Source organism: Salvia splendens, chromosome 20, assembly GCF_004379255.2.
Source record: "Salvia splendens isolate huo1 chromosome 20, SspV2, whole genome shotgun sequence".
NCBI classification, from domain to species: Eukaryota; Viridiplantae; Streptophyta; class Magnoliopsida; order Lamiales; family Lamiaceae; genus Salvia; species Salvia splendens.
The window spans coordinates 1,373,507-1,396,480 of NC_056051.1; the positions used below are offsets into that span (position 1 = coordinate 1,373,507).

Below are 22,974 nucleotides of genomic sequence, written 5' to 3' on the forward strand. Positions count from 1 at the left end.
AACAAAATAATAGAGTATATAAAAAAGATTTTAGAGATTTGTATATAGAACATTCTATATATAAGTAGTGGAATTAGGAAATTGTAAAAGAGAGTGGAGGGAAAAAGTAGTGAAATTAATATTGGTGGATTGTGGAATTATTTTTTGAAATGGAGAGTTTCTATTTTTAGGAAATGGACTAAAAAGGAAATAATTTCTATTTTAGGAAATTGGAGAGTATCTTTTTATTTTTTATCTTGATTCTTTTATAGTATGTAATAGTATTATAAATATGTAAAAATGTGCATAGTCAAATTTATTGTTAGCGTGCTGAGAATAGTTATTTATTTATGAAAATATTGATTTGTAAAACTTCCTCCAAAAGGAAATATTATAACTAGTTGAAAATTATAACACTGCTAAAGGAAACAAAATAAATTATGACTCATTCTTGAATGTTGATGAATTTGAAAATTTTGAGTGTGCCAACGTAATGATTTGATAAAGAAAAGTAGAGAAAATAAAACTATTTAAATGCAAAATAGAGAGAGAGAAAAGAATTGAAGTGTGCCGACATAAATGAGTACAATAAAAAAAAGTACTAAAAATAATTTAAAAAAACGTGCAAATATCAAACTGTAGACAACATAATTCACTCTTCATTTTATATGAGTTTGCCTCTACTCTATAATCTAAATTCCAACTAATTTGAACTTTTTCTTACTTAATTGCTTACTTAATCAATTAAATTAACCAAGTATCAGCGAACTCCATTAATCTATTGTTTGATCACTTGATGTGACAATATCAATTAACTATTATGAATCTCAAGGCTAATTCAAACGCCGACGGAAGCCGGCTTTCATTATGAACTATATTTGTCAATACATGACAATAATTTTATTTTTTCTACAGTCATGATCACTAAGTCCTTTTTGCTTTTGATACATGGGACAAAACTATTGAGCTCTTAGTCTCAATATGAAATTAGAAAATCATAAATTAAGTGATCAAATTATTGTCACCACAATTTTGTCCTTATTTCCAAAGAATCCATTTTTAGAAGATGCTTTTACTAATTCAACACTTGAGTGTGTAAATCAATGCTTCTATTGTCACAGTTGTGCCTATTTTCACACACAACACACAGTTGCAAGAGAGGTAAGTAACATGCTAACTTCTAAATTGTCACTTTTCAAAGATTATATTTCTAGTGAAATTAACAGAATGCTTGTTAGATCATTGTGCATTTTGATATTGATTATAGTATGTTGTTGCTATATCTATTTTGTAGGAACTATAGCAATGAAGTTTTGATCTTTTTTTGCCAAAGGAAAAGAGATAAGAGACTTTATAGGAGTAATGGTTGGTAACTACAGGTTTAAAATGGAAGAAAATGACATTGTTGGATCACTCATCACCAGTGTTGGGAGTTTCATCCAAGACAGGCTGATAGACAGGGAGCAGAGGCTCCGGCACAAGGAGCAATGCGCGGAGAGGTTAGCAGCTGAGAACGCGAGCCCCCACAACGACACAGAGGTTCGTTACTCTGACCAGGCAGTTCTAGCCAATCTCGACTGGGGGATCGATGCCCTTGAAGAGGCGATAAGTACCTCCAACACCGAAACCAAGATGGCTCGTCTCGACTATGCAGAGAAGATGCTTCAAGTGTGCGCGTTGCTGAATTCGTCCCAGAAAACAGCCGGAGTCCCTAACTCATACCTCTCAGCTTGGGCTCATTTGAACCTTTCTTACTTGTTCAAGTTGAGGAATGAGGGCCACAGTGCAGTTCTTCATGTCCTTGAAATGTTCGTCGTGGAGCCCTTTTTCTCGCGCATTGATTTTGCTCCCGAGCTATGGAAGTCCATTTTTCTCCCTCATATGAACTCCATTCTTGGGTGGTACACTGAGGAGAGGAAAAGGATGGTGATGGATGTGATCCCGGATGCCTCGGACCTGTCATTCACCGTTGATTTTGATCACTGTTTCGACGAGTCCTTACTATTATCCGTGAGGCCTGAGCAAGCAGAGAGAATTCAAGAACTGGAACAGCTCTATGGCCAATCTTTGGATGAGAATACAAGGCTATATGCAAAGCATTATAAGGAATGCATGAACTATGATGCTGCCACGAGCAGGAGGGCGATCCCAATGTTGCCAATCGCTGAGCCTCCCGTGACTCCTCTGCGCGACTTCAGCATCCGTTCAATTCCAGACTATGTGAAATTTGGTCCAATCTTGCCCAAGAGTGCTGGTTTTGCTACCACTTCTCTTCCAATTAGGTATTCATACTCTTGGAAAGTTGTGTGTGACTAAAAACACTGTGTAGGTAGCTAAACTGATGCTTCGTTTTTTCAATCAGAACGATGGCTGTTTCGACCTTAGGAAATGCAGAAGAGTCTGCCGGCTGGGATGTTGTTGTAAGGCTATCCTACTTGTGCACTTGTCTTCTGTCAATCAATGGATATGATTTTCACCTCGAAACATTCTCGTTTCTCAGGATGAAAATCCGGAGGAGTGTGAAGATTCTGGTGAAGACTCGGATGGATGTTTAGGAGGCATGGAAAGATCAAAAGAAAAGGATGATGACACTGTGTCAGTTTTGAGCAGCAGAAGCAACAGATCGTCGAGCAAGGAGGTGGAGAGGCAAAGCCTAATGGATACAAGTCGAAGGCAATCTCCTCATAATAGCTCTCCAGCAGGTTCTCCTTGCTCAAGGACTTCATCTCCGAAATCAGCCAGAAGCACAGGAACGATGCAAACATCTATGCTTCGCCTCCTCTCAACCCGTGCAATGGACTCAAACATTAGCCCATCCGACACGGATGAAGAAACGACAGTACGTTTTAAACCTCACCTTACTTCAAAGTAGTTTTTGTATTTTGAGGACTTACACTGAACGTGGAATAGACGAGCAGGAACAGTTTAGATCTCCGAGGAAAAGCACTCATCACGTGCCATACGCGCTTCCAAAGAGGTTCATCTTTCTCTGTACTCAACTGCAGTGCTTACACAATATAAGAAAGTCGAAATACTGATTCATGTTTTGTGTTTTGCATTTCTTGAATTTCAGTTCACTTAATCAAGGCGAAGATTGCAGCCTGAGCTACATATCGTCGCCCTTGACTCCTAAGTCGAGGCCACCAAAGGACTTTGTTTGTCCCATCACTGGCCAGATTTTCAATGATCCTGTCACACTGGAGACGGGCCAGACATACGAAAGAAAAGCCATTCAAGAATGGATGAGTCGAGGAAACACAACGTGTCCCATTACACGACAGCCTCTGTCCGCAGCCTCTCTCCCCAAAACCAACTATGTCCTCAAGAGGCTGATCACCTCTTGGAAAGACCAGCACCCTGAGCTCGCTCGGGAGTTTTCTTCCCTTGAAACACCGCAAAATTTTTACACAAGCAGCACGTTCCATAACGACATCCCATCAACACTTCCAACCAGTGGAGCTGAGTATAAGCCTCAAAGATTCACAACAGCAGCTGCTGCTACACTATCAACGTCGCCCAACAGTGTAATATCTCAAACTTCCAACGAGGCAGTGATCACCGCGTTGAAACCTTACATTCTATGCATTTGTAACTCTGAGGACTTGCAAGAATGTGAAGCTGCTGTTTTGGAAATAGTCAAGATTTGGTCAGAATCCAATGTAGGCTCAGGAATCAACTCATACCTATCTTCACCAACTATAGTGAATGGATTTCTCGAAATACTGTCTGCATCTACGAACAAGGATGTGCTCAAAACAACCATATATATTCTGTCACAGCTGATATGTGCAGATGATCATGTTGGTGACCTGCTCACGAGCATAGACTCCGACTTCTACTGCTTGGCTGATCTGCTGAGGAAAGGACTCTCCGAGGCAGCAGCACTTGTGTACCTGCTCAGGCCGTCGTTTTCGCAGCTTTCTTCACATAACTTGGTAACAACTCTACTCCATATTGTTTCCAAGAAGAGTGAAGATCATGTTGGTTTTCGATATGCGGTAGCGCCCAAAGATGCTGCAGTGGCATTGCTTGAACAAATCGTTGCCGGTGGAGACGAGAGTGAGAGATCACACAATGCAATGATTGTTATAAAGGAGAATGGGATTCCTGCTTTGTTGAGCTGCCTTAATCGGTTGGATGGAAGAGAGTCGATTGTTTCGATTCTTTTATGCTGCATCAGAATTGATTCAGTATGCAAGAGCATTGTAGCAAGCAAGATTGAGTTGTCTCCAATTCTTGAATTATTCCATGGTGGAAATGATAGTGTGAGAGGGATTTGCATAGAGTTTCTTTGTGAGTTAGTTCAGATGGGAAGGTACATCACAATTCTCAACTCAACTTCAAAAAATCTAAGAATTTTTGATACATTATCCTTCCAAATTTGCAGGAGAACATTCAGCAACCAGATTTTGCAGATAATAAAGGATGAAGGAACATTCAGCACAATGCACACTCTCTTGGTTTACTTGCAAATGTCTCCGATGGTGCAGAAGCCTGCCATCGCTACGCTTCTTCTTCAGCTTGATCTGTTGGTTTGTTCTCCTTCCTTTCATGTAAAGTCGAGGCTAACTGCTCCTGCGGTTCTTATTTACCGTACCCTTTTGTATCTTAGGCTGCTCCGAGAAAGATGAGCATCTACAGAGAAGAAGCGATGGAAGCGTTACTAGAAGCTCTTCAAAGAAAAGATTTCCCATCTTCTCAAGTCATGGCTCTTGGCACATTGTCGTCTCTCTCCGGCCATTTTGGTGGCTCTAGGAAGGCGTATATGGAGTGTTGGCTGCTTAAAGTAGCGGGATTCGACCAGCCTTACAATGCTATGATGAGAGGGGAAGAAAAAAATACTGATGAAGCAGAATTTGCTGAAATGGTAAGAAATGGTCTTGTTTATGGCTTATTAGATTTCATTCTCTATTGAATTTGCTATGGAAATTTGTGTTAGAAAGAGGAAGAGAAAGCAGCGAGGAACTGGGAGAAGAGGATTGCGTTTGTTCTGGCAAACCACGAGAAAGGGTTGATTTTCAAAGCTTTGGAGGAATGCTTAGTAAGTAACTCGATTGAGATCGCCAAGTCTAGCCTTGTGGTGGCTACGTGGCTCATGTACATGCTCTACACCTTTCCTGATTGTGGCATAAGAGACGTTGCACGCAAATGTTTGCTCGAGAAGTTCATCAGCGTGCTGCAATCATCGAAGAATCTTGAGGAGAAGATACTGGCTGCCCTCGCCCTGAGAGGATTTGTCACTGAACCAAGTATGATCATTATCTTTTTAGTACTTATCAAGCATGAAAAATCATAATCTAAAATTTAATTTAATTTCGTGCATAAGGAGGGCAGAATGAGATGGGGGCGTACGCGAAAAGTATGTGGAAGACGTTGAGGCGGCTCAAGAAGAGTTGCACGGTGGTTCATGATATAATGAAAGCACTGATGAACTTGCCCTATATGGATGCTGTGAGTAGTGTTTAAAAATGTGTTGTCGTTGCGAATTTCCACATATACTTAAAAGGTAAATTTGGTGCAGGCGGAGCTGTGGTGTTGCGTTGAAGGTCCTGAGTTGGATATGTCGATGAATGGGGAAATCTTGTCGATGCTTCATATCAGAAACCGGCTAATAAGCAGCCACTCGGATGGGACTATAAAGGTAAAAACAAATGTGTTTTTAGATTAGCATTGTTGATAGTTTGTGCAATCTCCACATTCATAGTTCCCCTCAGGTATGGGACACTGGAAAGAGAGCTCCGCGGCTGATTCAGGAGGCGCGTGAGCACGCCAAGGCTGTGACGTGCCTTTATGTTCCTCCTTCGTGCGACAAGTTATACAGCGGATCATTGGACAAAACCATCAGAGTAAGGCCTTGTACAAGAGTTGTTTGTTTTGTTATGATTGAGAATTTACCAAGATTGTTGTGTCATTTTTTGCTATTACAATAGATTTGGACAATCAGACAGGAAGAGATTCATTGCATCCAAGTGCATGATGTGAAGGAGGGAGTGGTGGCTCTAGCAGCCAATGCTAGTGTGGCATGCTTCTCTTCTCAAGGAAATGGGGTTAAGGTTTGGAAACTCTACCATTTATGTAAAGCTTAATTGCCTTAAATACATTAATTGCCTCCAAATTAAATCAGACTTATGGGTTTAGTACCAAATCAAAGTTGCGAGACGTACCAGAATTTGAATAAATTTCATGACCTATAATATATGATTAAACAAAAGCTGTAACATTGTACAGGTTTATAACTGGTCAGGCATTCCCAAAAACATTAGCTTCAACAACAAAGTGAAGTGCATGAAACTAGAGGGAGACAAACTCTACTGTGGTTGTTCTGGTTACTCTGTCCAGGTAATATGCATGCATGATACAATTACGGCTAAAGTTCAAAATTGGTCTCGTATATTTGTTCAAAAAAAAACTTTTTAGTCCTACACATTAATTGTGTTATCTTCTGATCATAAACAATATGTTTTGGTCTACATTTAACAATTCCATCCAAAATTAACCATCAACTGCATCTTGAAGTTCAAATCCGATCTCTAACATTTGCATAAAAAACTTTTTTGGTCCTCTACACATTTTAAGTGGGTTACTTTTTGTCGTAGACAATATATTTTGGTCAATATTTAACTCATCAATTAGGTCAAAATGCAGTTGACCGTTAATTTTTTACAGAACCATAAAGACGGATTGAAAGTCTGAAACATATTGTTCAGGCCATAAAGTTTTTTTGGACGAATGGCACGAGACTAATTTTGAACTTTAGTCTATAATTATTCATCTTTATAGAATTAATGTGGAAGGGGTGATAACAGGAGGTAGATTTAAAGACATACACATCATCATCATTCTACTCCGGCACCAAAAAATTATTAGGTAAACAAACAATCTACTCCTTGCAAATCCAAGACGGCCTTCTATACGCCAGCGGCACCCCTGTCGATGGTATAGCCGGAAAGGTACGATACAAGCTCCTTCGTTGTCTGAAGCGATGAGTACATGTTCGTTTCCCACTTATAAAAATGTGAGATTGGATTAGGTGTTCAAACTGTCTAACAAGGCGGTTGTGGGATCTTTGGCAACCGGTGTGGAGGTGCAACAATGCAGTGTTAACAATGACTTCATATTCACAGCCACAAAATGTGGGATCATAGAAGTGTGGCTCAAAGAAAGAATCGCCAAGATTGCGTATATCAAAATGGACGTGGCGCATGCAAGAATCACGTCGATTGTATCGGACGCCCATGGTCAAAAGCTTTTCGCAGGAACATCCGATGGCAGGCTACAGGTAACATATTCTACATATTTTAAACCTAGGATTTTTAGATACAACTTCGGTCATCGTATCTCAGCATTCGTAGTTTTAAGTGGTTAGATGTTTTGTCAACGTAAAATTTCTATCAACAGATATTTCACTCAAATTAAACCTCTTGGGATAGACTAAAATTCAACCAAATTTCATAATTTTTGTTCCTTTTGACATAATGATAATGTTTTAAACAAACTAAGGACCCAACATAAACCATACCTAATCATAAAAAAGCAAATTTTCCGGAAAAACATGTTGTTTGGTCTAACTTTACCATGTTCAAAATTTTTGAAATCAATAAAAAAAACATTTTGTTTTGTTTAATTTTGTTTAGCAATTTATCTCACATTGAAATTTTTTTGGTTACATATGTATAATTATTGTAGGTGAATTTAAACAAACAGCATTGTTCTTTGTATGAATGGACCAACATAGTTTAACTCAACATATGATCTTCACTACTGTTTCAGTTTGACCAAAAAATGTCATAGCATAGCTACATAGTTTTAAAACAAATCCAAATTTCACATTGTTTAGGAAAAAATTGAACTAAATTCCATAATTTTTTCTAACAATTTACAATAAAAACAGTCTGTTCACCATTTGGCATCTGACCCTATTTGACTGGATTATTGCAGATTTGGAGTTTGGAATAATAAAATTTCTGAACCAGCACTTGAGCCAAGCAGATGTCAACAAATTACATGTCAATGTAAGTAAGTGCTGATTATATTTGACTAAAGAAATAATGAATTGATATCCCATTAATAGTACTAATATGCAGCTAATTTTTCGCATTTAATTTTATTAATTATCATGATTTGTATAGTTGAATTGGAAAATTTATTTAAGGTAGATGTTTTCCTCATGAAAAATTGAGATGGGATCAGAGAAAAAACCCAACCAAAATAGATCCAAAGGGGAAGAATTGATATAGGGTGCTGCATTCATCCCAAAGGCATTGGATTGTACGCCCAAGAGTCAAACTTCAGCCCCATTTAATTACCAATCTAAAACACATCCAATTTCTGTTCAAAACATGGATGATTGAAATTTGAAATGAAACTTTGGTAAAATGTGAAAAAAAGAAGGTAGAGATTGATTGAGAATGTAGAAATCCATCAGGAAATTGGAGTATGATAGCATCAAAGAGATCAGACGACCGTCGTGAGATTGACATCCAACTTCATCATTTGGTTCCAGAAATTGAAATCAAGAACAAAAAACTAGCAAATATGAGTATTCATTTTGAAGATTAAGAAAAAGAAACATTGGGATCGATTTTTAGGAGCGATAGACGACGACTATATAAGGGAGAGTGACGAGTGGCAGTGAGAAAGTTGAGAGGCGCGTCGGTGGATTAGGGTTTTTTCATTTGCTTGTGAAAATTCTTTTTTGCCCTCCATTTCCTTTTTAAATCAGGATTTTTGATAAATAATACTCCCCCGTCCCACATAATTTGGGACACTTTGACCGGGCACGAGTTTTAAGAAATGTAATGAAAAATGAGTTGAAAAAGTTAGTGGAATGTAGGTCGTACTTTTATATATTAGTTTTATAATTAAATGTGAGTAAGAATGAGTTAGTAGAATGTGGGGTCCACTACCAAAAATGGTAAAAGTGAAATGAGTCAAATTATGTGGGACGGTCCAAAATGGAAAACTGAGTTAAATTATGTGGGACGGAGGGAGTAGTACACTTGTGTGAATCTTCAGAAACTAAAAATTCACTCAATCTATATGCCACTCGGGTCAAATTTCAATCATTCCAGCATTACAAAGTCATGTAGATTTTCAGTTTTAAGTTGCAGGAAAAGCTATTCCATTCGTCCATAATTACAAAGTCTATGGTAGAGTTTTAAGAATTACTCCCTCCGCGCTTCTTCGCAAAATAATACTCCCCTTGTTTCATAATAGGAAGACGAAGAATTACTTCCCTTGTTCCATAGTAGAAGAATAAAGTAAAAAAAATGTGTTCCCTTCTATTAAAAAAAGAAAATGACTCCATTATTATAAAATGATAAAAAAGACAAAATGAGTCAATGAAACTCAAAGAGTCTCGTACCGAAAAACAAACATTCTATATTTGATTAGATAGAAAAAAGTACTTATTAAACTAATAATAGTATCTTACAAATGTGTCATACAAAAGTCCAAAGCCATAACATTACCAAATTGTTACACATGCCAACTCAGAGTTTGTGATTAAATTTAGAAAGAGATTTTTTTTTCTTTTACTTTGTTTTTCTCTACAATTTAATTATTTATTATTTCTATCATCTTTTTAAAACACACTAATATTAATATCCACAGGACTTAAAAGTTTTAAATAATAGATACAAAATATGTGTAAGTAAAAATGTTTATTGACAATGTTATGGTAGTCATTAATCCAAATAAAAGGTAAATTAATATATAAATTTAATATCTTAATTATAAAAAATTAATTTGAAAAATATATGGAATATTAAACATATCCACATTAAATATATGAATAATTTAAATCATAAAAATTTTAAACTTCATTGAGAAGTCAAGATAGTAAATTTGTATTATCCAATAATCCCATTTTAGTTGACTATTTATTTCTTCTGTTTAATTTCAGACCATAACATAATTTGATATACATGGACAAAGACTAAATTATTTTTTAATATTGGAAAAAATAAATTTCTTCCTTCCTGCCACATATACGTATAAAAAGTAAATTATCACTTAAAATAACGATAATACTTTATGCATCTTGGTTGTTTTGAATAATGTGACAATTTGCACTACTCTTTATATTAAAAAGTTATACAAACTTTATAAGTTAGATTTAGTTTAAAATATATATAATTTCATCCTATTCCGTAATTTAATCTAAAAACTTAGTAGTATTGTTTAATTAATTAGAGGAGAATAAAAATATAAGAATAAAAAACTTTAATTGAGTAAATATAATGAAAATTGTAAACATTACATATTTGTGTTGTCGTTTGACTTGTGAATTAATTCGAGAAAAAGTATTGCAATAAATGATTAAATCTCAATTTTAACCTAAATAAATGGAAAACAAACTAAACTCTCTATCACAATTTCAATTTAAACCCAAATACAAGGCTAATCAATATATAAATTTAATAATTTAATTTAAAAAATGGTAGTGCACTATTTATTTAAATGTGTTTTAAAATTTATTCAAGAAGCTAGCATGTTATTGACTTCAAAAACTAATTAATTAATTAATTTTATTTTAAAAATATATTGGAAGACTCAAAACAAAGTAAAGAAATCTATACTAATAAAAAATGTCAGTTGGATAAAATTAGTATGATATCTTTTTTGAAGGAAAAGTTGTCCATTGGCTAAAAATTAGTATGAAATCCTAAAATTACAATTTACAAGTGACAAGATCCTAAATCCTAAAATCGAAGGCTTTGTGGAGAATGAGAATGTGTTAGAGACAAATAAGTTAAACATGCTCCATCTGTCCCTTAAATTTTGTCACATTTTGATTGGTCACGTGTTTTAAGAATTGTAATGGAAAGTGAGTTTAAAAGTTAGTGGAGAGTGGGTCCTACTTTTATATATTAGTTTTATAATAAAATGTGAGTTGGAACGAATAAGTGGAATATGAGGTCCACTGCCAAAAATGATAAAAAGTGAAATGTGACAAATTTTGTGGGACGGACGGAAATAGAAAAATGTGACAAAATTTAAGGGACGAAGGGAATAGTTTTTTGTGTAAAAAAATGTGATGAATGAGATATTTATAGATGATCTTGGGTTGTATTGGATGATTAAAACAGGAAAAAAATGGTTAGTCACACATTGTAACATCCCAGAATTTTGTGACTTTTATTTAATAAGTTGATTTGAAATTTCAATTATGAAATTGATTGCTTCTATGAGATTAAGTGAATTATGTGACATAAATATCGTGGGTGATATGGAATGAAGTATTTGATACTTTTATATTTATATTCTAATTTGGGGAAAATCAATTTAAATAAGATCATGCATCTTGTTCTAGCCAAATAAAGTGGTTATTGTCGGCCCCTCCAATTATTGGAAGATTTATTCTTTCTTGGATTTAATTAATTGTTTTGGGATATTCATCCAAATTAAATCCAAATCAAATTATCCCTAAATTGTGCTACATGAGATTCGAACTCTAACCTATTATTTTTTGTGAGTTTCGAATATTCTCTATTTTAATTAGGAGGATGAATTAGTTTCTTTGATTTAATTGGTACCTTGTTGATTTCCTTTAGCTATTTTAAATCCAATTAAATCTTGCCACATTTTATTCCCTCACCCAATTAAATTAAGAGTTGAATTATTTCCTTGCGGCGAATTAAGCAAATTTTCGCCCCTCCCTCAGTATTTCCTACTTGGAGATTTAATTTATTTTGTTCCCTTGTTTATGGAATGTTCATTGTTTATTTCCTAAATTGTGAATCTATTCCTCTCCAAGTAAATACCAAATAAATTCCTTATTGAATTTCTAGCCATAATTTTCGAAACCTTGCCTTTCTTTTATTTGTGGGATTTTATTTATTGGTATTGATTTGTAGAAGTATATGAGAGAAGGGAGACTTTCTTGTTTGATAGGAAAATATGGCTCCTCTTATTCCACACACCATGAAACTACATGTTACATACATATATATAGTGGTTAATGGATAAGGTAATCCTTATCTCTAATTCCAAGCTTATCTATAATTAAATTCATCCCTATCTCTAAAGTCATCCCTATCTCTAATATAAACCCTAGCCCCCATTCTCCCTCACTCCACACGTTTTTTCCCCCCTCCCTCTCTACAATCTCTCCAAAAATCCTCCATTCAATTCTTGTTTCTTGCATCAATTGGAGTGGATTTTCAAGAGTTCCCGACGAATCGTGCCAACGCTTGTTTCTACCGTTCGTTTTTCTTGATTCGAAAAGGTATAACTAAGATTTTCTTCTCATCTCCTTCATTGAACCATGTTCTTGATCCCTACATGCATATAGTAGTGTAGGAATCATATATCGCAAAATTAATCGGTAGGAATTTGTGTTTGCATGAGAACTTGGATGAATATGCGATTTTAAATGAGTTTATGTGGAGTTTGATTTGAATCCTTGGTGAATAATGTAAGTTTATGTGTAAACATGTTTATGAGAGTCTTATCAAGAATGATTGCGTGTTATAAGCATGAGAATTTGTATTTGGATGTTTGAGGAAGAAACCCGAATTTCGAATTTGTGAGTCTGAAATCTGTGACGTTCGAACAGTAGTTTCTAATATGTAATTGACCTATCAAACGATCGAATTTTGGTATGAAAATTTTACTGAGTTAATTACAAGGTGTTTTCTATGTCTCGTGTAAATTTCAGCCCTTTTTGCGAAAAATGAATTTTTGAAAAATGTTTGAAGTTGACTGCGCAATGCTGCCAGAAACTTGTGTTCTCGCCTAGAAAGTTTCGTATTCTGTTTGACCGACTAAATGACCTCCGTTTGATGTTATTCTTGAACTAGATGAAAATCTGAAGTGTCTTCTGAGTCTTGTAAAAATTTCAGCCTTATTAGACATCGGATGAATGTTTGGCGAATTTTTCAAATAAACTGCGCAGTGCTGCCAGAATTTTTATGTTCCGATCAGAGAGTTGCATAAATGTTTTGACTGATCAAATGATATGATTTCGGTGTGAAATTTTAACTGGGTGAACTTAGATGTGTCTACTGTGTTGTGACCAAATTTTAGCATCATATGAGGACAGATGGATTTTTGGTGATTTTACAAACCAACTGCGCAGTTCTGCCATATTCGTTGTTATGTGGAAATATCACTTGTTGCCAAGTTGAGTGAATTATACGATGCATGTATGTTTTAGGAATGTATCCTATGACGTGATGCATGTGTGATTTGAGAAAAGTACTATGACATGTCTTTCTTGTGTTGGTGAATGTTGGGATGGTAAGAGAACGATAAAAAAGGGGAACAATAGGACATGCATGATAATATAATGTTATGAAAGACTGATTGTGTTGTCGTTGGCAAGGGTGATTGAGTATACGTGAGCTCGAGGAACGAGGGTTGCCTTAAATGGATATTGAATGGTTTAAGTAAACGAGGTGGGCTTTCTTTTACTAAACTCTTTTACGCTTTCAAAAGTATGATTATGGAGAAATAAGGGTGGTTTAAAGTGTTATGTCATGCCATAATGTTTTGTTTATGAGATTGTTGCCTGATGCGTAGTTCGTCTGAGCTTGCTCTGTTAGGCTATATGGCTGTAATGAATGAATGAAACGAATTCGGGTCTGAGTAGGGCCGCAAACCCTATCAGGCTGTGTACACAAGTGAGATCGTGAGCCGTCCTTGCTAGTCGGCCGGTCTCGTGGGCGAATAGTGTGGCCACACTTTCGTCGCACTATGGAAAGAGAATGTGATTGAATGATTGATGAGAAAGTGGGGAGATTGATTGTCTGGCCAGACTTGGAAATATTTTTGTGTTCTCGTGATATTTCTTAACTACACATAAAACTCGAGATCACTGGTATGGATGACATAACTGTTTTTATTAAAATGTTTTCGGCATGAGCCCATTGAGTACAACAAGTACTCAACCCTGCATGTGTTTTCCCTATGTGCAAGTTGAGCGGGATGTTGCGGTGGATGTTGAGTCGGCATAGGGAATTTGGATGCGTTGTGTCTTCATACATAGGCGTCATCCTTGACTCTCTTTGAAACCTTATTTTCGCTACTATATTTTTGAACTAAAATATTATTCTTTTAAGCTAATTGAGTCTTTCTTATGAACTGTTATCCTTAAATGCTATTCTTAATGTTTGTCCCTTGGTCACAATCGTCTCGTTTGTAACACCCCTAGTATGGGCGGTCGTGACACACATTTTCCTTTGTTTGTTATACTACCTCCATCCAAAGATAAGATAAACGTTTCTTTTGGGCCCGAGATTTAAGGATTTGATATTTAAAGAGTAGTATATCTCATTCTAACTAACACATGCTGTTTGATCTTTATTCACACATCTCCCCTTTGTCATTTGTTGTATTTTATTTTATTTCACTCATATCATAAATTAAAGCCTTATAAAATCGTTTGCCAAATGCGAAATATTTCATTTATAATGGGCTGGGAGGAGTACATTTCTCTTTTTGATAATATTGTTTATAATGTTATTAGGTGTTTATAATGTTGTGAATACTTATTGTAATTAACAAATATTCTTAACTATCTACGTCATTATATTCTTATTATCCTCAATTTTTTATTTACTTATTTTATAATTTATATTCATTATTTAAAAATCTTATATCCCCACGGATGATAACACTACTGGAGTAAAAGACACTCTATCTTTCCATTTCCTTTTAAAAAGTGCATAAAAGTCTTTTCATCTAACTTACACTTTAGATTATGTTAGATGATAGATGCCTAAAAAAAACTACTCCATATCTCATAACTGGGAGTATGGGACGAGGAACATCGTCACCGCTAATAACACTTAAAACAAATTTCCAATAACTAAAACAATCTTGTTATACTTTAATAACACATACTTTTTCACTGATTCTATAAAACAAAAGACGAAAAATAATTACCATAAAAGAATGAGACCAGCAGAAGCCATAAAAGATTCAAACTTTGCAATTGACTAAAATATACAGCAAACAAAAATTCTGATATCATCTCACTCAGATGACATCATGACACCATATATCATCACACATGACATGAGTGCTGAGATATCAGAATTGGGGGTGAAAATATTGATCAATTCATAACTGTGAGGGAAATAATAAGAAAAAATAAAGAGAAAAATAGCAAAAAAATCGAAAATCGAAAATCGAAAAATAATTCTAATACCATACCATATTATGAAAAGACATCAAATTTAACCACCAATTTCAAAACCCTTCTTCTTCATCATCTTCCACTGGTTTGAACCTCAGCTTCTAAGCTTTTCCGCTTTACCACCGGAGCCATGGCGATAGATACCGTGCCGCCGCTCATCTCCGCCCAAATCAATTACCTCCTCAGTCACTGCCCTTTCTCCGTCAAGGTACGCACCTTGTTGCTCTGAAAAACATAAATGTAAAGCACTTTTCTCCATGTGTAGCTTTACCGTTTTTATCAGACGAATTTGATCACATTTGAATAAGTGAAGCATTAATTCAGCTAGAAGATGAAATGACGTTGCAGGTTGAGCAAATGTGGTCGGGATGCAAAAACCCTAACTTCCTTGATCGCTTCACTCTAGCTATCCCGTACTGCCTTGACCACATAAAATGTGAGTGAGACCATTTTGATTCTATATTCTTTTGAATTTTGCGTTTTCTGTGGCCTAATTTTGTTCACATTTGGAATTCTGAAATTTGATTGTTGAAATTAGGGGATGTTACATTCAATGCTATGTATCCGTTGGCCGCACCTGATGTGATATTTGGTCCTGAAGATGAAGGTTTCCAGCCGTATGCCGGTGGCACTGGAAAATCTAGTAAAAATAGTTTGGCCAATTGGAATAGTAGGGATCCATCTCAGCTACATTCTCTTATTGTTGAGCTAAGGTGATTTTTTGTTGTTGTTTACATCTGACTGAAATTCAAGGGAGGAAGACGAATTTCTTGTATTCTACTTATGAGGTGTTTGTCTCCTTTCTGAATTAATGTTGCAGGGATGCATATATGGAATACCAAAGGAGACGGATTGGTGAGGTTGATGATGAGAGAGTGAAATTCGAAATCAGTACGATGCTTTCGAGAGAGGTTAGTTCGTTTTTGAAAGAAACGACTTACCATATGCAATATTGCTATCTGTTTTTCAGATTTACAAGTAGTGTCTGGTCTGGTCTGGTCTTTCTGACCTTCTGGTGCATTTAGTTTCTCCTGTCTTCATTTGCATGTGATTTTGTGTTCTTCTAATGTAGCTCAAATTTATGTTATATTCTTCTGCCCTTCAATTTTCAGTTAGGGATTTGCATTAGGATGATTCTGTAGTTACAATCCCAGTATCTCAGGGCACATGCAATCATTATTCCTTGTTATTAAGGACTACAATGAATTAATAATGCTTTAATGTTTTTTCCATGTGTACACACATCATGTTGCTTAATCATGTCTGTATCCTCAGAGTTTAGGCTTTTCCAATGCCTTGTCAACTTTATTAAGCTGCAGCTTGTTGTTCTGTAAATGCTAGATGCACAGTTGTGTTACTAAATGTCTTATTTAAGATCAATAAAGTACCATTTTTAAAATTTGCTTGCACTTTTTTTGAGTTCAACTCACACACCCCCACTCACGCACACTGGGTGACCCCAACCCCAGACCTACTGGTTGGACTTTGGAGGGGAAACTTCTTATCAACCCTCTGCACAACATTTTCTGCAAAAATATCTTGTGTTGCAATTACAACAAAGCATTTGGCTTTTTTTGATTCCGAAATGTGGTATAATTTTTTACCTGCAAATGTCTCTAATTCTTTCTTCCCTGATGTGTACTTACTTTAAACAATGGCTGGAACTTTGCTGTCGGAGGGCATTAGGTATTTAGGTGTCAGATTGGAAGTTACTAATCATGTCAGGTGAACAATTTTGTGAATAACTAATTTAAACCAACACTGCATAATTTTCTTTTAAATTTCCTGTGAAATTTGGATGCCTGTAAGCATTAGTTCTTATGGCTCATGTTCTATTTCTATAAATGTACTGATATATCCATTTGTGTATATTGGATATTTAGGATCTTATGGAGCTCTCCATGAGTTGCTGATCTGTTTTAGAAACTGCTTCCGAATTGGTTTTTCATTAGAAGTTTAGAACATATCTCTCTTTTTTGTTTCTTGCAGAAGTTTCATGTCTCAATAAGTTCTCATAATCTGCATTCTTTTACAGGGAATTGAGATGCTTATGAGTTTAGGGACCGACAAGGTAACTGAATATGATAACTGTGTTTAGGTCCTATCATAACCTTTTCCCTTTCTTGTATTGTTTGAGAATCTTACTGATATATTTCCTCTAACTTGGCTGGTGGCATTTTTGCCATTTGATTGTAGCGTAGCCAGAGGAGGTTAAGTTTGCAGTGCCTTTACTGGATATGGATTTAAATAGATTGGTTGCAGGATCCACCTGGAGACATCCACAGAAAGTATACTTACAGGTTGGTATTGCAAAGTCGGTTGTCCTTAAGCCTCTTATAAGTAGAAGAAATGATTCGGTGCTTTAAATTAATATCAGTTTCTTAATAACCTAAATGACATTGGCATGATTAAGCAAAAAACGGACGAGAATCGACGTTGGCATCTTCATTTTTGCCTTACTTAATGATGTTAAAGAAATCAGGGCAGAAAGAAAAGGAGAATCCAGATAAGCACTCCACTGTTGTTGGTGGAAAGAGTAGGGTAGATAATAGTTAAACATGGTTTGTCCTAAGGTACACAGCGGCTACGAATCAGCAATCAATGAAACTGTTAGAGCCTTTGAGCCATACTTCTAATTGACCCAGACCCACCCACTATACCTTCTTTAATTGTTTGACTGCTTATTACAATGATCTTTACTAACATAGTTTCAGGATACAGAGTAGACTATGCAATTTACAATATTCACTTTGTTGTTTTCCTTATACTAACTATATTCAGTCATCTGACTCATCTTCCATTTATTGACCAAGATTTATTCTGTAATGTTGATAGGTTATATTTCCTGTTGGTAAAAAGTATTCTTCTGTACCACCACCTCCACGTCTAAAGTTGATTTCTTCTCCGGAATTGAAAGCCTTGTTTTCTACTGAAGATTTGAAACTTCCTACTTGGATGGACGGGATGTAAGTTTATGTTTCATTTGAGTATATGTTCTTTTTAGTTAGATTCTTAGATTGGGTTTTGTATAAATGTCGTGTATGAAACACCGACATTTCCTTATTATACGTGTGTGACCTTTGTGGTGTCCTTTTTATCTATATGATCTATGCATACCGTTCCAGGTGCACAGCTGAATATCTTCCAAATTTGGAACAAATGCTGAACTCACAGGTTTGCTACAACTTTTCTATTTGTAATGTTTGACAACATAATTTAGTGCAAGCTAATATTAATAAATACTTCCCTTCTCTCACTGACAGATTAAAGATGCAGTCTCATCCATTGAAATAAGAAGGAAGTTTATCCAGTCATTGGCACCTCATCTTGGAAGGCCAATTGAAGCTGATCCGGTTTGACTCTTTTACCTTGACCAAGTAAACTTATATTGTTGGAATTTGTTTATAAGCGGCTGATTCATGTTAATATAAAACTGATCAGCTCTGCTTTCATAATTCATACCAGGTCTTTTGCAGGAAAGCAACGTTCTTATGTTCATCTGGAGTGTTCACATTTCAGGTAGGATATTCTAGCTGACTCTATACTTCCTGTTTTGTGTTGCTTCTTCGACAATCCTAGTTCAATTCTCTGAGACTAAGTTTCTACTGGTAACTACTACCAATCAAAATCTTCCATGTGCATTTTCAGTGATTATTTATATGCACTGAAGTCACGGTTCACATTTCTTTGGGGTAAATTGAACATATTTGGCTTTTATCTCTCCCTTGCCTGATCTTTCCAAGATACATGGATTGAAAACTTCACATCCTCAAAGGAATACCAGGAAGTGACGAGTCCTGTTTGATTAAAGTTGATGTAAAAACAATGTCTCTTTCTTCTCTAAATGACTTTACCATCTACGGAATGTCAGATGAAAACTTCTTGTTTTTCCTCATATTTTTTGTGTTCGGGTTTTTCTCCCATTTTATGAGCCTTTTATCCATGCAATTTTTTCCTTAACTTTTAGATGGATCTATCTTGATACTTGTATTGATACTATATTAATTGTCATGATGAGTCTAGAGGAACAAGGGCAATAATAACGACGTTTTCTAGCTTCTGCGACTCTCATTACCATGTGGTCATTTTCTAACTGATTTTTTCTAAAGGTTTGTACACTATTGTTTCAACTTTTCCTGCTGTTCGGCTTCTCTACTCCACCCACGGTTCTAACCTAGTTTACTTCAATGAACATGAAAAGGATTGGCCTCACTGCCCTGAACATTTTTGTACATTTAATATGATTGTGGATGTTATACCGCTAGTTATGTTGGTCTGATAAGTGATAAACCGTTATGATTTTGCTCGCTGTTTGCTTGAAAACAGCCACACCAATTTACTATACAGTGATGGACTTTGAATTCTTTGAACCTTTTCTTGTCAGGTTCATTTCACTCTCTCTCTTCAGTTCCCGAAGCAGCAGCCAGCTTTAGTACTTCAGAGTTCTCAGGCAAGAACTCTTTCCAAACACAGCAAATCCTATTTTAGAGTATTTCCTTAGTTTAGCGTGGCTGATTTGCCCGAGTTATGGAATCTACCTTAACCTTCTATGCATTTGTCATTTGGTAGCAGTTCCAGTATTTGCCTATGCCATCTCTCACCCGTACTATAAATTGATGAAGTTAGCTTATGCATCTGCAGCATTTCAATTCACACGGGGCACCTGTCAAGTCACCTACTCTATCAGAATATCCATGGAGTCCTAGATGGAATTCATCAGAGAAGGCGGATCGGATCTTGTAAGTAGTGTTTTTGAAGAGGCGAAGAAAAGAATTAGTAACTTTTTAACATATCCTTGAGTGTTCTTGATAACATTCCGGTGTATTTGTTGTGGCAGTGACTTTCTGGCTGATGAGGCCTTGAATTTCAAAAAGTATTGCAATCAGTTGAATCAACAATGAGGGGTGATACTCCCTTCGCCTCTAGTTTTGAGCCCGTTGAGGAGGCTTGTACCACACACGAACGCTCTTCCCTCGTCTCTATTGCTTCAACTGGTGATCCGATTGTATTGTTCGTAATTATGTATCCTTGCTATAAGTATGTTTCCTATGTGCTTCAAGAGAAACAAGACCGTTTTGAAGAAAAAAGAAAACCAATTATCAGATCAGCTTCAGTAAGCAGCAGTCTTGAAGCTTTTTACGTTTTGAGAAATTGACTTAGCCATAGAAGCTAGTTTTGAGAAAGTAATCTAGGCAATTGCCATATTCTATAAAAAAAAACTGCAAATTAAAATTTACAGCAATTACAAATTTTATGAATTTAAATTTTCCATATGGATAAAGAAACATTACAGAACTTTGGGGTCCAAACTAAAAGATGATGACTGCTGAGTGCTGTTTTTTATAATTCACTCTATTTTATACTCCTTCCTCCGCCATGTCTCATTTTTCACTGGCTTGAATTTAAAAAAATATTTGAATTTATAAAAGAAAGTGGTAGAAAAAGTTAATAGAATGTAAGTTTCAATTATGTACAAAATATGAGTGGAGTGAATTAGTGGAATATAGATCCCCTTGCCAAATATAATAAAAGTGAAATGAGACATTTATTGACCAATGGAAAAAAAGGAGAAATGAGACATTACTTATAAAATTCTAGAAAAGTTTTTACTATAGCTGAGATTTCGATTTAGTTTTTTATGGGTTGAACTTTGGAAAAAAATCTATTCTACCCAGAAACTTTTAAAAAATGTTTTTAACTATAGACACCAACAATAATAATGTCAAATTTGCAGTTATTTTTCAGCTTGTTTTCATAATTATAATGGCTTGATTTATGCACAATGATGCATGCAGTTTACTAGAAAGGACCGGAAAAGACTATTGTCACAGTTTCCCTAAATCTTGATCAAGGCTCAATTCGAAATAATTGAGTAATATATATGTCAAAACTTTGTATTTACATCACTGACAATGTTATCAATTGAACGAAGTTTATTATAAACGATAAAAAAATTACTACACATTGTTATTCATTTGTTATTGATATTGTTGAATTTAATTAACAATCTCTCTAGTTCAGGTGATAATGAAAACATTTTTCGCGGTTTATGCTACATATAAAACTATATCTGTAATATCCGAAAAAAAAAATGTTGAATATTGTTTTTTTTAAGGAACCCACCGCCAGTCACCACCAAAAACATACTCAACATAAACACATAGCCACAAATCCTATTCAGCATCTAAAACACTCGAATTCGTCCTAAATGGGGAGAACAGGAATATTTGACCCAAAAACATTTATTAAAAAGAAGTTCACTTCAAACATTGTACTAAGAAGACATTACTAAAGTTAATGTAAACAGAGTTAAATAAAAACAATGTATCGGATTACAAAGCAGCGGAAAAGACCAAAAGACAGATGATGCCGGGTATGACGACACGACACCATCCAAAAGACCAAGTAAAACACTCATTTGGCTTTCACTGCTCAACATCCGTCATCCCCATCGCCGCTCAACCTGCACATTAAGAAAACAACATGCAGGGCTGAGTACTTATTGCACTCAGTGGACACACGCCAAAATCATAGTTTGTCAAGCCACATCAGTGTAACCTTGGGGTTTTAAGTGTAAGAAAATAACCCAAGTACACAAAATATATTTCATAAATTCGACTGCGCAGTCATTTTCAGATATTGCCACCCTTATTCCCACAATCATACACTATCTGTTCCAACGGTGACAAGGGGCGTGGCCACACCCCAGGTCAACTAGACCGGCCAACTTGCTCTCAGATGGCTCCCAGTCTCGTGTACACTAGCCTGAGGGTTCGCAGCCCAACAGACCCGAATTCGATTAAACATATGTGGTAAACCACTTCAGATAGGTTTCAAATCAAAACAATTGGCAAGACAAACAGTTCACCTCCATAAACATTTCCGGAACAAAGTCCGTATTTAAAGATAACCCACATAAAAGTAGGGTAGAAAAGCCCACCTCGATTGCTTAGCTTTTAAAATAGTTCCCTTCAACCACACTTTCCTCGTAAAAGATCACCCTTTTGAAAGATAAATAAATCATGATTAGAGTCAGGGTAGACGATGTTTAACGACAATGCATGATTCCTACATAGACGACTTCAACATCTAGCACGTTACACGTACACACACTTAACAACATCTTATAAGTCAAACACACAAAGTCACACGTTCGAAACACACCCCGCACGCACCCGATACGCAAACGACGTACCCAAAACGCGCACACGTCACGCACACACAGCACTCAAACTCCTGGCACACCCACACTGCACAAACGGCTCACCTGGCTCGGAACAGGTTCGGGAAAAAGGCTCGGCGTCTCGGCCTGGCTCGGTACCTCGGCCGGCTGTCTCGGCCGCCTGTGTCTCGGCACCTCGGCCGACCATCTCGGCCGCCTGCTCGGCACCTCGGCCGACCGTCTCGGCCGTCCGGCTCGGCACCTCGGCCGACCATCTCGGCCGTCCGGCTCGGCACCTCGGCCGACCGTCTCGGCCGCCTGTTCGGCACCTCGGCCGACCATCTCGGCCGTCCGGCTCGGCACCTCGGCCGACCACCTCGGCCGCCTGCTCGGCACCTCGGCCGACCATCTCGGCCGCCTGCTCGGCACCTCGGCCGACCATCTCGGCCGCCTGCTCGGCACCTCGGCCGACCATCTCGGCCGTCTGCTCGGCACCTAGTTTACACCCCTTTTCCTCTGACCCCCGATTCTCAAACCCTATACGACAAACACACCACGCATTCTACATCCCAAAACACACCCAAACACCTAGGATCATCCCTTCCAGACTCTCCACAAATCTGCCCTAGGCTGAACCCTACAACTCTCGGCCAACACACACGAAAACTCTCGAACCAAACACTGATTTTCC

At 36.6% G+C, this 22,974-nt stretch overlaps 2 protein-coding genes across 5 annotated transcripts; both read left to right on the forward strand.

Annotated features, from left to right (window-relative positions):
- Positions 1-1,058: 1,058 nt before the first annotated feature.
- On the forward strand, positions 1,059-8,042 carry LOC121782322 (putative E3 ubiquitin-protein ligase LIN-1). Of its 3 annotated transcripts, none has more exons than XM_042180123.1 (17): positions 1,059-1,140; positions 1,274-2,261; positions 2,342-2,399; positions 2,480-2,818; positions 2,898-2,956; positions 3,053-4,294; positions 4,367-4,511; positions 4,592-4,846; positions 4,919-5,228; positions 5,306-5,430; positions 5,501-5,620; positions 5,694-5,825; positions 5,910-6,032; positions 6,208-6,318; positions 6,786-6,929; positions 7,010-7,258; positions 7,918-8,042. In XM_042180123.1, exons 2-17 carry the CDS (start codon positions 1,342-1,344, stop codon positions 7,933-7,935), a joined length of 4,350 nt encoding a protein of 1,449 aa, XP_042036057.1. In that variant the 5' UTR covers positions 1,059-1,140; positions 1,274-1,341; the 3' UTR covers positions 7,936-8,042. The 3 variants fall into 3 exon arrangements, with proteins under 3 accessions (XP_042036057.1, XP_042036059.1, XP_042036058.1); XM_042180125.1 differs by having other exon boundaries at positions 1,067-1,140; positions 1,359-2,261; XM_042180124.1 differs by lacking the exon at positions 1,059-1,140 and having other exon boundaries at positions 1,206-2,261.
- A 7,074-nt stretch (positions 8,043-15,116) lies between these two features.
- On the forward strand, positions 15,117-20,228 carry LOC121781244 (BRISC and BRCA1-A complex member 2-like). Of its 2 annotated transcripts, XM_042178968.1 has the most exons (13): positions 15,120-15,329; positions 15,470-15,557; positions 15,660-15,834; positions 15,942-16,032; positions 17,157-17,192; positions 17,323-17,421; positions 17,957-18,087; positions 18,247-18,295; positions 18,385-18,474; positions 18,587-18,640; positions 19,506-19,571; positions 19,763-19,860; positions 19,959-20,228. In XM_042178968.1, the coding sequence occupies exons 1-13, from the start codon at positions 15,252-15,254 to the stop codon at positions 20,020-20,022; spliced, it is 1,119 nt and encodes a 372-aa protein (XP_042034902.1). In that variant the 5' UTR covers positions 15,120-15,251; the 3' UTR covers positions 20,023-20,228. The 2 variants fall into 2 exon arrangements, with proteins under 2 accessions (XP_042034903.1, XP_042034902.1); XM_042178969.1 differs by lacking the exon at positions 19,959-20,228 and having other exon boundaries at positions 15,117-15,329; positions 19,694-19,781.
- Positions 20,229-22,974: the final 2,746 nt, after the last annotated feature.